Source organism: Hakea prostrata, chromosome 3, assembly GCF_041222555.1.
Source record: "Hakea prostrata isolate BN-2017 chromosome 3, UWA_Hpros_2, whole genome shotgun sequence".
In the NCBI taxonomy this organism is placed as follows: Eukaryota; Viridiplantae; Streptophyta; class Magnoliopsida; order Proteales; family Proteaceae; genus Hakea; species Hakea prostrata.
Genome location: NC_142602.1, coordinates 32,958,893 through 32,974,477, shown reverse-complemented (window position 1 = coordinate 32,974,477; position 15,585 = coordinate 32,958,893). Strand labels below are relative to the sequence as shown.

The 15,585-nt window shown below is 38.1% G+C and overlaps 1 protein-coding gene across 1 annotated transcript; it reads right to left on the bottom strand.

Moving 5' to 3' along the window:
- Positions 1-256: 256 nt before the first annotated feature.
- On the bottom strand, positions 257-2,320 carry LOC149022126 (GPI-anchored protein LLG1-like). The gene is made up of 3 exons (XM_089147243.1): positions 2,136-2,320; positions 1,999-2,058; positions 257-719 (listed from the first exon to the last, which is right to left on the bottom strand). Exons 1-3 carry the CDS (start codon positions 2,200-2,202, stop codon positions 301-303), a joined length of 546 nt encoding a protein of 181 aa, XP_089003369.1. The 5' UTR covers positions 2,203-2,320; the 3' UTR covers positions 257-300.
- Positions 2,321-15,585: the final 13,265 nt, after the last annotated feature.

Here is a 15,585-nt window from a genome sequence, read left to right as displayed (position 1 = left end):
AAAACATAATATTTCTATCATTGGGTAGCTTCATTTTGGATCAAAATTTGACAAGAGCCCGGAACACCATGGTGGCAGCTTTCTAAGTAGAGGCATTAAGACCAAGAAAGCCTTGGCGGACTCCACACCTTCCCTCCCCCGAGCCACTCCTTTCTGTCCCCTTGGCCTCTGAGAGCTCAGTGCTTATGACTGGTTCAATGATGCCAAAAAACAAGATACCTATGGTCTATTTGTTTAGAATTTGAATCCCATCTGATTTGATTATCATGTAACATTTATTTTGGATTGTTCAAAATAAACCTATGGAGATAAATTCCATAAAGAACATAGCAAAGATTTTATAACATCCGAATCAGTAGTACTAATTACCAGTAAAGTTGCCAGTAAAATCAGTGGAAAATGTGGTGGTTCCATTTTCAAATTCCAGGCTCCATTTTCACTGAAATTTTGATCAGCTGGTGGTGCTGCAACATTGCATTTAAGCCCTTTCTTGTCATCTTTGCACTCGCTGGAAAACAACCCAGGTGGGTAGCGTCCATAAAGATTGATGTAGCTGAACATTGTGGGTGCACAATCGTTGGTGAGATCATTCAATTCGGCTTCATAAGGGCATGCAAATTCCTTGAAGGCTTCACAACAGAGTCTGGGTGAGTATTCAGGTCCTTTGCATTGGCTTGTAAGTACTGTGTAGTTCATGTACTCAAAGTTTACGGGGCAATCTGTGGATAGAAAATGAGTAAATTAATCTTAGAAGTTGAAACAACTAATTTAATCAATGTTCATGTATTCCTATCAAACGTAATAGAGAAAAGAGTTGTCTGTCCAAATCTGTCTCCACTTTGGATGGTTTTTGTAACATTCTTGGAGAACAGTTTTGGCATTCTTTACTCTCTCATAACAGAAAATCGGGTGCTGGGTGTACATTAAATGGTTCATTCTTTTATTTATAAGAATGAACAAGTGAGAAAAGTGGGTTAAAGAACAGATTTTACAGGATGAGTAAACATTCTATCTTTTTTTTTTTTTTTTTTTTTTTAGAAGAAAGACATTCTATCAAGGGACAGAAACTTGATAAAATGGTCTGGATGACGAAAGTCTCTCAAGACCATCTCCATCCCTTCCTCTACTTACAAATACCTTTGCCTAACTCTTCCACTTAATTTCCTTTCTTGAAAACAAGAATTTTCATATTTAGGGTTAAATTGGGAATATTTATAGAATGGATTTATCAAATGTTCATTTCCAAACAAAGAATGGTCTCTCAGCATAGGACTATATAACAACGGTTTTACATAATAATTGGTCTATCAAAATTGATTTTTTTTTTTTATTTTTTTGGGTTGGATCTGAGATTCATCCGGGCCAGCTTACATGCACACCCGACGACATCCTCAAAGGAGCTTTATATAATTAATAATGGTAACCGGTTTCAAGCCGCCTTTCCGCCCACACCACCACCCCCCGCCCGCCCTATCCATCGCGGAAAAGGTGCAACTCGGACGCCGCGCGCGCCGGGCTCTAGTCTAAGCGTGGGAGTCGAGCAACCCGGGGTCTATTTGCCGGGTTGCCCACCTAAACCAGAGGCGGTTTTTGGTGCTATAACAAAATAAAAAAGGCAGGGTTTGGCCCCTAGCTCCAGGAGATTTGAACTCCTATGTGAAAGTGTTAATCTTCTGTCAACTAAGCCTCCCCTTGGAGTTAAAAATTATCAAATCATACTTGAAATCTATTTGTCATCCTTTTTTCTTTCTTTTGAAGGGTAAGAGAGTCATTTTGGAGGAACGGAAAAAACCATAGACACATAGGAAATTAGCATTAGCACGATGCTTAAATTTTAGCAACATTATCTTTCTAATTTGAAACAAATTAAATTACTCTTTTAAATAACTAATTCAAACTCAATGTTTCACAATCAAAAGATTCTTACTGGAACCATATAAAGAACTGGAAATCAAACAAAAAATGGGATAAAAATTGAAAAGAGAGAGAGAAAGATACGCTTTTTTGCTTGAAGAAGATTCCGGTGGGTTAATTTGTACGATTCAAGGCCAGTAATCTCTGCAAAAATCAAAAAAGAACAATGTTAATTTGTCAAGAGAGAGAAAGTGAAACCTACAGGTGAGATCCTTAATCACCTGAAATAAAGCTTCTTGAAGAGAAGAAGGATAGAAACACAAACAAGAAGCACTTTTTGAATGACATGGCTGTAGGAATTAATCAAGAACTTGCAATCCCTTTCCCTCCCAAGAAAAGTTTTCGATAAGAGTTTGCAGAAGAAAGGGGAAAGAAGTAAGGATCTTGGGTGATGAGGTCATGAGCTTAGTGGAAATGGCAAGAATATGAAGACATCTTTGTGGGTAATCAAGCACATTCCCTTTTGGTGGTTAACAAAAATTATTTTACTTTTGAAAAGCATGTAGTGTCCCTACCAAACACTGGGCATTTTATTCACTTTGAATGGCTCTAACATGCTTCTTCATTTTATTTTAATAGCCCATACAAGTTGAATGTGCTCAACATCAAAAGATGTTGGTGCCAAGTTTAGGTGTTGTCATTGAGTGATAGACTTCTGGTATGATACGAAGACTAGTAGTGACCTATTCATTGTATAATTCTCACTCATTGTAGAACTCCATCCCTTATAAAATTTCTTGTCATGTACAACAACATCTCCATATAAAGATAATGAAAATTCTCCCCAATAGGATGTTGATTAAGAAATTTCACCGTGGACGCAAATGTTCACTCTAAAGATCGAACCACATAAAATCTCGTCTCTATTTGATTTCGCTTCTTTGATTGTTTCATTAATTTAAACATAGCATCAGATCATATACAACCTAGGAATCGCATGAATTAATTTGATGGTGGTGAAGATTGGGCGGTGTTTATTTTCACCTCTACAACTTTACACCAGAGTTCGGATTTAGATGCCAACATGTGAGTGGATCTCAGTTCATTCAAATTCAGATTCATTCAACTGTTTTTTAATTGATTCATGTCATTTTTTGAGAAGTGGAGTAATAAATTATTCTCTATATTGAAGCTGCAACTTTTGAATTGTTGGCACTAATTGTAGCTTCAACATGTTTTTGCTAGATTCAAGATAAGTTATCATTACTCTGATCTTTCCTTTGATCATGAGTTATGAAACTAAACTATCCTATGAATCTAGCAATAAACTCACTTCAATTTTATTAAATGAAAGGAATTTTTTAGCATATGGTCATGGGCGATTATTGTTGCCCTTGGTGGGCAATCAAAGGCTGATCATGTTATTGGTCAAACGGTAGCCCCTGATCCTATTGATTCGAAGTATGTAGAATGGATCGCCAACGACAATCAAGTAATGTCTAGGCTTTTTAATTCAATGGAACCTCAACTTACAAAATTTTTGCCTATTCATAAACAACCAAAGCCTTTGGGATGCCTTGAAAGACATGTATGGTCATGTTGATAGCTTATCTAGAATTTATGAATTACAATAGCAACTCGCAGCAGGCCCAACTCAATCCTTTTCTGATCACCTTGAAAATCTTAAAAAATGGTGAGATGAACTACGTCAGTATCGTCCACCTGCTCAAACTGTTGATGTATATGTTAAAAGAGAGAAATATGATAGGGCATTATAATTACTTTCCAGTATTTGTCCTGAGTATGAAGATTTGATAAGATAGATTCTCATGAATCCTAAGCTTCCTTCCTTCACCAGTGTTTGTGCCATTATACAGAGGAGGAACCAGACGTCGTGTTATGTCATCAGCATCTAAAACATGGGAGAATCAACCTGAAAATTCAGCCCATAGTGCAACTAGCAATTTTGCTTCTCAATCAAATTCTGGGAATCGAATTGCTTCTAGTGGTGGCCGTGGGAAAGGCCGTGAGACTTGACCTGCTTACCATTGTGACCACTATAATCGGAATGGACATTCCAAAGAAAGATGCTGGCAATTGCATCCCCACTTACATCCTTTTAGAGATCAGACCACTACTAAGATTTTGGATACAAAAGTTGTTGCACAAGTAGGTTCTTTAGATTTTCAAGGTTATCTTCAACAACTTGCATCTCAGCTACAACAATTCATTCAATCAAATGATTCTACTCAACCTACATTTGAATTAAGCAACATAGTTGATAACATTGGTACTACTCTTGCACTTTCAACCTTATCTCAAAATTATTTTATAGTGGATTCAGGTGCAACTGACAATATGATTCCATCTTTTTATTATTCTCTTACTTGAGTACTGATTCCATCAAATGGTTCCTTTTCTTACTGAACTATTGTCTAAACTTTGAACATATGTTTTATTTGTGGATCAAGAACAAGTTGATTGATGCATTATTTCAGCAACAACAGACGATCCACCAAAACTTAAAGGTACTAGCAGACTGAAGAAGCAGAAAGCCATAGTGCTCCAAATCTTCCTACTGTGTCCCATGGAGGATCGGGGGGAAAGTGTAGAGCATCCCTATTTAAACTAAGCTTAGATATATCTACATTTTTCTAGTACCAAAGTATAGTCTTAGTCCAGCTATTTTTCCCCTAGAATCATCGACATATCAAAAGCACCAAACAACGAGATCTAGGACAACAAATCTAAATGTAATAGGTAATGTAAGCCACAAGTTCTTCAGAACATGACAGTAAAGATCAACCAAAAGTTGACTCCATCTATAATAAAGCACTTGAGTTGAAACATTGATCAAGTACCATAAATCTATGGAATTCAAAGAGGATTCTAACTTTGATGTGGGGAGAATCATGAATCATATAGGAAAAACATACAGAACAGTGTTCATAGACTAGAAAAATCTCTAACTCTGAGGAATAAGTTAAGAGTACCTACATGCCAAGAGGATAGCAAGGAAAATCACATGCTTAGGTTCAATCCGTATACTTAGAAATCCTGAATACTTCCTTAAAGTTTTCTTCCCTTTCCATGACTATCATATCTTGCAATCATTGTGTTCCATGTAACCAAGTCATGCTCTGGCATACAGTCAAAACATCATTGAGCATCAGCTATATCCCCACATTAGGCAATGAAAGTGATGCAACATTTGCCAAAACGAGAGTGGGGAAAAGGACAGAGTGGCATGCATAAAGGCAGTAAGATGGCTCTCCACTACTATTGAAATGATCAACAACAACCAGGCCTTTACCATATTATTCAATTCCTCCACAAAAAGTTTGACCACTTACATGTCAAATCCTTCTTATAAGGCGTTTACTAAAATCTATTTCCAATGATTTCAATGGACATATACTAATTCTATAAACATCAGAGAAAGAAAACTGAAAAAACAAGAATATATAAGCACTTCAGACAAAAATAGATTATAATCCCATTAGCCATTTTGCCTCAACAGCACCACTAGTGCAAGCCATGCTTGCGGTTCAATACATGAACAAATATCTCATCTTTTCCACCGTTTCGAGAGCCACTTAATGATAAAAGACTCTTTATATCTCGTACAAAAGCTCTGTGCCTTCATCAAGAAGATACAATACGGGTTACAAGTTATCAAAATAGAAACAGGAGTAAAAGAACATCTGTCATTTAACCTAGAAACATATAAAGCATAAATGATACAAGCATGATCGAGTTATTAGTTCATTAATCATGATATTGAATCAGACAAGAAACAAATTATGAACACATCAGATAATCTACCAAACAAATGTAATACATAGAATGGAATATATGACACTAGTTTAGTACATGACAAAACCAGTTCCAAAGTAAAAATAGGGAGCCCCAACTGATATTATGATTTAAAAACCACATTGCATAAAACCCAATTGATCAATCTTGGAGAATTTGTAAAATCAGGCACTGCACCTTTTGTCTTTCTCTCTTCAAGCTTCCATTTCTTTTCTGAGATTAATGGGTGCTAAGAGTAAAATAAAAAAATGCAGATAAGGAAATCCGTAGGCAGCACTCACTAGTGTTAGTTCTCAGATTAAAATAGAACCAAATCAGTGTGAGCGATCAATTAATAAGAACCCTTAAGTTGACGAAGGAACAAGAAGAATGTAAGTTGTTCATGGCAATGTGCCTTTGCAATATACCTCTCTGGGTCCTATTTGAAGAAACCACATATCTGTTCCTAATCATCAACATGACTGAAACAAATCATTAGAAAAATAGACACTAGTCATTACCACTCTCTAAGGTGCGACAATTCACTGACATCTCCAATATTATTCCCAACAGATACCTGTTTCGAAACTACTCACTGAAGCCACTGTAATTGCTACAGTCGTCAAAACAAAAGAGAAAAAGAATACTACATATGTTGCTCTTTCATATTTCAAACAGAACATAAACATAATATAACCATGAAGACATTTTGCCTTACAGTTGTGATATTTCAAACAAGATATACATCATCGTAAAACCAACACAAAGTTTCAATAAAAACACCTACTATTATTCTGATCTAATGACATGGAAACCATATTCGTTTAATTGGTCAATACAAGTCTATATCTTAAACGATATTTTAAATACCCTAAAACTGTTGGAAATATAATGATATAATGGGAAATCGTATAAGACAAATGAAGCATAATCATAAGAATGAAAACTTATCTTATTTCGAATACCATGAATGATCTCCTTGTTGAAAGCATCGTTGTATACATTTATCTAATGATGCACGAAAAGTGGTGGAGTTGAAAGGTGCCAATAATGGTCGGCACCTTCTTTAAGGTATTTAAACACCCCAAATAGTGCACACGGTCAAGAATGTGTTTTTATTCCCAAGACCAGTCAACCTCTCCATTGCAGACAGTGCACCCTGTAATTGATGGAGTAAGGGATCCGTAAAGCTACATTCACCTATCCATTTTCTATGACACAATTTAAAGAAAACTAATACTTCTCAAAAATGTTTGCGCACAAGAATAAAAAACCCTACTCAACTATATATAGGAGAGTAAGAGATACCACCAAATGTTGTCTCTAGTAGATATATCTTTTCCCTTAAGGCTTGTCTGTCAGCCATCAAAGTAGTCTTCCAAAAGAAATACCTATTGGCCATTTAGGCGTTTTTTAGGAAAAGACCCTACTTTTAGAAAAATACATTTTTTGAATTTTCAAATAGAACTATGAAAATTACGGAAGAAAATCGTCTGCAGTGCAAAGATCTTGCAGTGTAGTGCAGTGCATATTTTACAATATGCCATGTGGCACATTAAAATCGAATGGTGGAAAATGTTTGAATACTTTTTATTCTTTAATTCTCCCATCCGGGTTAAAATCCCACCTGCCCCATTTCTCTCATAAGTTTTCTTTCTGAAGATGAAGCAGACATGGGAGGTGAATAGAACAATCAGCAAATAAGAGAAAAGAAGAACACAATAATAACAACTAAGAGAAAAGAAAGACACAATAATATATGGGCAAGAGAGAAAACTCCACTATAAATAAAGAAATATCCAAGAGAGAAGATATTTGGGATGATTAAAGAAGAAGGAAGAGGCATTCTTTTATAGCCTCTTCCTGTCCGAATCTTCCAAATCAAGAACAATCAAGAACACAACCACTAATCTCGTGTTTTCCTTAATCCTCGCCTTACCTAAACATGGGATTTTTTAAGGGAGAGAAAAATCTTGCAGAGAAGAAGCATTTTTTTTTCCCGCTCTCTAGGAAGATAAACCATTTGAGATCGGATGGAGAAGATGAAGAGGGATTGAGTCAATTAGAACAAGCAAGAAAGGGATAAGTATACTAAATCATGAAATTAGAGTTGAGAGAGACGAATGCTCTAAGAAAAGGAGGAAACGCGTCGGTGAAAACCACTTTAAGTTTGAAAAACCATTACCTTCTTTTAAGCCCAAAGACAAAATTGCAAGTCTGAAATGGAATCCACAATTTTAATAAAAATAAATCCAGGGAAGCTCTATCCATCGACTTTTTCTGATGTTCACTTCAGACTCTCCATTTATTCATCTGAGACAAAATCACCAATCGTAGTGCCACCTAAATTGGAGAACCTAAACCCAGTGGGATGAAGCTCTTCCAACTGTGGAAATGAGAGGCATCGGTATCATCAGAAATGGGTCTGAGACTCCGGCATGGGTGAGAGTATAGCTGTAAAATGCAGAGATGGGTTGAGAAGAGAGAAGAGAAGAGAGGCGGGTGAGAACTCAACCCGAAAGTGGATGGGAGGATTAAAGAATACACAAAATATGAGAACCATTTTCAGCCATTTGATTTTAATATGCCACGTGGCATATTATAAAACATGCACTGCACTGCACTGCAAGATGGTTTGCACTGCAAGATCGTTGCACTGCAGACGATTTTCTTCCGAAAATTACAACACATCTTAACGCAAAAGTAATGAATTGACTGCTCTTTCTATTCTTTCAGGTTTGTTACCTTCTTTTAGTAAACAAAGGCATGTGCATTCCTCCCACAGTGAGCTCACTGTCTGGTATAAGAAAATCGTCCATAACAACAACAACCACCATAACCTTATCTCAACTAAATGGGGCCAGCTACATAGCTCCAAAGGTGGCTGAAAGGAAAAGAAAATGATATTGCAAAAACAAATGAGTACCAAGTTATAGAATGAGAAGACACGATTTGTAAACACAATACATTCTTTCCATGTATGATGCAACTACTTCCCCGTGCAAGGATTTTGGTTGCAAGGCTTTGTAAACTTATCTTCATGCAATTTTTGCTTGTCTCATGGTGCCATTTGCGGGAAGAACTTTATATCACAATTGTCAAATATAAAATGTTTAAGGTTCCCTACTTGGATAAAGATGAGAAGCAGGCAATCATGAACGGGAAGTTTGTTCTTGCTGTACATTTCAACATCTCCTCATTTCTGCAGGTCTTGATAATGTGAATCCTTGGCATGACAATTGGATACAAAATGAATTTGGAATGGATTCAGCTCGGCCACTAGATCCTTCATCATCTATATCTTCTAATAGTGTCTTTGTTGATCAAAAGAATATGCAATGCCAAGAGTCTCTACTTCATCAACATGTCCACCCAATGGATGTTGAGAGAATTTTAAGGATTAAACTTCAACCTTTCTAGGGGCATATCAGCAATTTGGTGTGTCTACAATTGCTTGCAGCGCTTGAAGACCATGTAACTTGAGCATAGCCTTCAACCTCATAAACGCCTTCCCACGAGGTGGTTCCTGCTTCTAGGGTCTAGCATGACATTTGGTTTCGTAAATCACTCTCAAAAAATACAGGATTTCATTTGGCCGGGTTGCTGGGTAGCGTTAGCTAAGGGCGATAGTCTTCTTAATTGCAGGGTTAATTTCGACTCCTCCTGTATTCGCTGTGGCGAGCTTGAGATAGTAGGCCACCCACTTTTGGGTTGTTCTTTTGCACGTGCCGTCTGGCATAGCTCAAGCTTGGGCTACTACCCACTGGGTGGTTCTTATCCCTCTGTATTTTGTTGTTTGCCCAGAAGTCCTTAGCGCCGGCCGATGTAATCCAACAAGCTTCTCACGCCTCTAGTGAGTTCCTTGGCACCTTAGCATCAGCGTCGCACGTTCCTTCAGGCCCCATATATGGTTACGACCAGCATTTTAACCTCTTCTGGACATCCACATACTTCGGATTTGCCACAGGCTGTAGTGCAAGACAAGATAATAATGTAGTGTGACGCAAGCCTATTACATGAACAGTGTCGTGGAGGCCTAGGTTTTTCTCAAGGTTCAACTTCAGTTTATACGTGGTGTTTTGGGATTCACATCGTCTGTAATTCCTTTCCCTACAATTCCCTGTAATTCTCTCATAGGATTGTGCCATGTGGCATTTAAGTAATCCAATGGTTACCAATTTAAACTAAATTTGTATTTTATTTAAACTCACCCATAAATTTGAATTTAATTTCAACTCTAGTTTGTTGGATAACCATTGGATTACTTAAATGCCACATGGCACAATCCTATGAGAGAATTACAGGGAATTGCAGGGAAAGGAATTACAGAAGATGTGAATCCGGTGTTTTGCTGCCTACAGTTTTGATCTCGACCGTCCGTTTTGGTTTTCAACACCTGCGAAATAGATGGTCAGATTTGATCTTGACCGTCAGCAGCAGGTGTTGTGCATTAAATGTGTAGCATTCAAGTTCACTCCCATGTTTTCGCCAACAGGTGGCCTTTTGTATGCAGTCTCTATTCCTATGTGTTTTAATGAAATTTTAACTGGTGAAGCAATAGTGATTAGTATCAGGTTGCAAGATGCTATTTCTCAAGGGTTATCTCTCATCAAGGTGAGTCCAATAACCAGATTGTGGTGTCCTACTTGCATGATTGACGAGGGATTGTTCCTTTGGATAATAAGGGTATTTTAGAGGATTTTATATTCTTGGAATCCCAATCTTCACATTCCTAGGGTTGCTAATGTTCTAATAGATACCTTGGCTCGAAAGGCCTAGTCACTACTAAGAGTGATTGTTTGGCTTGTTTCTAGTCCCTAGCTTCAAGGGTTGTCCCCATAATGCGTAATTTTACTAGGTGTTGTTGTGTCGCCATCTAGCGAAATCGCTAAAACTTCGACATTTCAGTGATATGTCGCAAAATCTAGGAATGCTTTTGTGGAAGTTTCACCCCTCCCCCCCCCCCCCCCCCAATTTCAGGGTGGAGGTATTGAAGTTATTTTGGGTTGGTTTTTTGTGTCCCCCCAGGTGGGGGCCAAAAACCAAATGGGAGGGGTGTTTTGGCCCAAAACCCACCCGAAAAAGGGGTTCTGGGTTGGGCCCCCCCTTGTGCCGGGGGGGGGGGAAGCACGAGAGCACGAAAAAAAAAAAAAAACATATATCATACTACTATAATAAAAGCATGTAATCTACCTTTTGCGTAAATCTTTTTTTGTTCTTTTCTGTCCTTAGAATTTTTCTAAATACCAATAATGTTGTACTATTTGTTATTTCTGTAGTTATTTTTGCAAGGCTAATTTGGACATTGTAGTCATGAATTATTATGAATTTATCCTTAATTTTAATCCCGATTTCTCTTGACCTCTTTCAATCTCTCTCAAAAACTCTGTTGCTTTATCCCTCTCCTTCTCAAACTCTCTCTAAATCACCACTATTTCTTAACACCCTCTCAATTTCAGTCTCTCGCTCTTTATATCACTTTCCCTCTCGAACTCGCCGAATACCTCTCGCTCATAATCCCTCGCGATCTCTCGAACTCGCTCGGCCTCAAGTGTTTTTTGCGATCTCTTTTCGACAGTGTTTGGTGTTTGATGACGATGAAAGGGTTGTTATCGATCTCAGAAAATCGGAATAATCGATTTCTTAGGGTTTCCAGTTGGTATCTACAAGAGGTAGGCGGAAACAGAACTCTCTCTGAATATCTCACGAAATCAATCGATCTCTCGAAATCTCTCGCACAAATTACTTGCGTCATTCCGACGAATTTTGTAACATTGCGAAACCCCGATTTTGTAACATTGCGGAGATGTTGGGTTTGCCCGTAAGTCTTCTACCTTACGATCTTATCGCCTCCATTGCCAATATTCTCTCTACATGTCGTCTAGAATAAGGCTTGGAGCTGCTGAATTGAATTGTTTGAGAATTTGGTGTTTCGTTGCATTATTTTTCTTGACTCTGTTTGCTTTCGGTTTGAATAAGTTATTTGTATCTATTTGCATTATTTTTCTTGATTCTGTTTGTTTGAATAAGTTATATGTATCTAGAAGTTGTTACAAATTTCACACGTCCATATGAATTCACACAACCGTTTATTCTAAGGCAATAACTAATTGCAGAAATTTGAGTGATCTCTAATAATAGAAGAACCGGAGAAAGCATTTAGAGATCACACCATTCAAGAAATCATCCAACACAACGCGAGATCCGTGCGATGCACGACAACATCGAGAGAGCCATCACAGAACATGTGTGCAGCAGGCATCGAGAGAGCCATCACAGAACATGTGTGCAGCAGCCTATACGTGTAAAACAGAACGATTTAGACGGTTGAAGTTGCATCTCAATCGATTGATGGGTCCGATCGACAAGTTGAAATCAAGGGATATGAAAGATACAATTTTTAAATCATGGCCCTACCCAGGAGATCGCTTTTATTGAACCTGATACCTAACTGCATATACTGATTGACATACGGATCAAGTATTTAACTACTACGAGGTGGTAGAGTACGTGAAGAATGGGGAAAGAGAGCTTATTTTCGGATCCTTGTGGAAGAGTTCAAGCATCGGGAGTAGAAGAGTACAAGCATCGGGATTAGAAACTCACCAATGAGTAAAGCGATGAGAAGGTCTTGCTTGCTTCACCTTCAAGCTCCCACCCAGACTCCTTTCTCTCCCTTCAAGATATTTAAACTTTATTTTTCTTTAAGTGACTGAAGTACCCCTCCCATTGTAGTTTCTACGCTAAAACTCCAATTGAGCGACATGCAGGAACATTTAGTGGTCATTGATTCTCGGCTATTTGCTTGCTGATTTTGCTTTTTCTCGTTAACACTCCCTTTATTCTAGCCGTTCAATCCTAACCTCAAATCCAGCCCGTGAAGTTGATGTGATCTCGAGTAATGCTTATCTGAATCTTACAAATTTGAAATATGATGAACCAAAAATCTAAGGCAAAGCTCTTACTTCGCTTCCAAAATTTTATTTTATAAACAGAAGATTCTAAACTTTTTTATCAGGAGCAGAATTGAGCTGCCAACGGTCCAGATGTAAAGTGGTTGTTGAGATTCAATCTCGATCACCCGTTTTGCTTTTGTTTTTTTTCTTTTCTTTTGGGTTTCAATTGTGTAGTTCAAAAAGAAAGAAAAATACCAGAACGGGTGGTCCAGATTCAACTACATGTCAATCCCAAATACATTTAAACCCAGACATGTTTTGCATCAGCCAATCTTTGGAGACTTCTATATAGATATTCTTGACCTTAGAGGAATCACATGATCAATTTTGTTTTATTTCTTTTGATTGATACTAAAATTTCTTTGGATAATAATTAATTACCTCTAGATTCGTAAATTGAACTCACACAAAGTCACAAACATATAGGAAAGAAATGGACCAAACTATCCTTTTCAAAGAAAATGGAGCATTCTAGAAAAAATCAATTGACTCTTCATATCCTTTTTGATTCCATTTAAAAGCAAAAACAGACTCAAAATCGAAAATTTCTTATAAAAAAACCCAGAAATCAAAAAAGCAAAGGCACATCAAGATTTGCATCTCTACGACTCACCCATGATAAATGCACCAAAAAGTGGGACAGCAAGGGGCGGGGTGAAGGGAGGGAAAAGGGAAATAGGCAGCAGGGAGACTTCATACAAATAAAATTATACCTAGGATTTAATGATTAGGGATCTAGGAATAGTGTGTATAGTTTTAGAGTTGTGGTCTTAGGATCTAGGGTTATGGTTCACGTTGAGATATTGAACTTGCGCAGATTCCGTGGCTTATTCGTGTCCTCATCGATCTTATCATATTATTGTTTCAGTTGCTGCAGTTCGTATGATTCCAGCAAAGCGTAACCTTAATTATACGGCACATGCACTATCATATATGCAGGTACTATTGATACAGTTCTGTTTTATGCAGCATTTTTGTTAATACTAGCTTGAAAATCTTGCATGAAGTGTATGGGGCTAGATTTTTGAATCCATTCATTCATTATTGTTGCCAACTATCTTTATTTAAGTTTATATTTTTTAAATCCATTCATTTATTTACTTATCTCTTTAGAGTACAATGGCAACAACAAAATGCGAAAATCAACATCAAAGATATAATGAGAAAAGAAAATCATAAAAGACCACACAAATGAAAACAAAAGAAGGAAAAATTTGATATCTTAGAGTCCTATCGTCGTTTTGTTATCATTGTTTTAAATACCAATAATTTGTACTATTTGCTATTTTTTACTAATTTTTACAAGGATAATTTAGACATTTTAGTCAAAATTGAAAATACCAATTTTTCATGCACTAGCAATATAGCCGGACTTAAATATTGTGTTCTTCCAATATAATACTTTAGTTGCTATCTCCTTGTATGACTATTGAGTCTAGCTAGGTTGTTGGAGTTCTTCCATAAAACCAGCTAATATAATAAAGACATATTAGTCTGTCACAAACAATGCGAACCAAAAGAAGGAGAAGGGATGGTTAAGTTAGATCTTGAAGGGTTAGATAATAAAGTATAAAATTGACGAATTCCATGGCTACGTGATTTGCACGTGTCTTACTGTAGTATATAAAAAAAAAAAAAAAAAAAAAAAAAAACAAAAAAAAAAAAAAAAGGGGGGGGGGGGGGGGGGGGGGGGGGGGGGGGGGGGGGGGGGCGACCACCAGTGGGGGGGGGGGGGGGGGGGGGATCCCTTGCTGATGCTCTATCATACTATATATCATGTTCTCCCGCAAAATATGTACATACCAAATTCAGGACATCCCCTACAGATGGTTGTTGAGATAATCATGAACTGCAACTCTATAATGATCGTCATCCACCACCTCAAGAATTCCTATCTGAGGGAAATGGAACAGGTTCATCTGGCTATGGTGGTGGTAGTGGATATGGTGGTACTACAACCCCTTTGAAGATGGACTTTGCAACTAAGTCTAACCCCAAGGTCGACCCATAATCACTATAACCATAGTACAAACCACCTGAAGGGATACTCATACCATAATGTCCATGAGCAGGAGGGACACCATAATGACCATAATCATAAGCCCCATAAATAGATGTGGAGCCTATAGACAAATCCAAGCCCATGGATCCCATCGTGCCTACCAAGCTGTCTGCATATGAAGGATCCAAAGGATTCATGAAAGAACCGTACGATTGGTTGTCATCAATATGACTGTGTCTGTGCTTGGCTTCCCCTTCCCTTTCCGGCTATAGGTCGCAATACGACCATGATGTGCCTCCCCACCATGATCTTGATCCTGTGTGGCATACATGAAGGGAGACTCCCCAGTGTATCTTTGGGGGGGGGGGGGGGCAGTTGTGTCTCTAGTAATAAAACTAGTAGATGCCCTCAAGTCCTCCTCACCACCACCACAACTATCGTTGTCATTGTCACTGCCATCATCCCCATCACCACTAGTCTCATCGTCATCATGTCTTTGAGTCGGATTGGGAGCGAGGGTGTCATCTCAATCTTGTAGACCAAGCGTCGAAGGCACATACTCATCTTCTTAATGCGTGCTAGGAGTCGTCATAAACACTAATGGCTGCCTCCTGTGCATGTGCTTGCCCATCCCGAGATGCCATAAATTCATCCACATCAATTCCTGCAGCTCAAGCAATCTCTAGGTCAGGCGTCCTGCCAGGCTAGTCCAACACTTGCTCACCCCTGTCTATTAACCACTAAGCAAAGGGATCCTGATCCTCTACATCCACCTCAAAGATATAGGAGAGGATGTCTTGCCCCCTACCCCCAGCTTGTTCCCTAGATGCTGCAACTTCAACCTTATGTTGTAATGGTAAAAGACTAGATCATCATTTAGGCATTGGCTCCCCAATCTATTCCTCCTCTTGGAGTGAATAATCAAGATGAATGTGCTTCAATTCCTCTCGAACCAAAATTAGAGAAAATCTGGGAGAG

Excerpts from the sequence above, each read along its gene's own strand:
- LOC149022126 (XM_089147243.1), bottom strand. The coding sequence starts at position 2,202 with ATGTCATTCAAAAAGTGCTTCTTGTTTGTGTTTCTATCCTTCTTCTCT. Across the intron at positions 2,059-2,135 it reads TTCAAGAAGCTTTATTTCAG|AGATTACTGGCCTTGAATCG; the intron begins GTGATTAAGGAT and ends TGATTTTTGCAG. Across the intron at positions 720-1,998 it reads TCTTCTTCAAGCAAAAAAGC|ATTGCCCCGTAAACTTTGAG; the intron begins GTATCTTTCTCT and ends TTCTATCCACAG.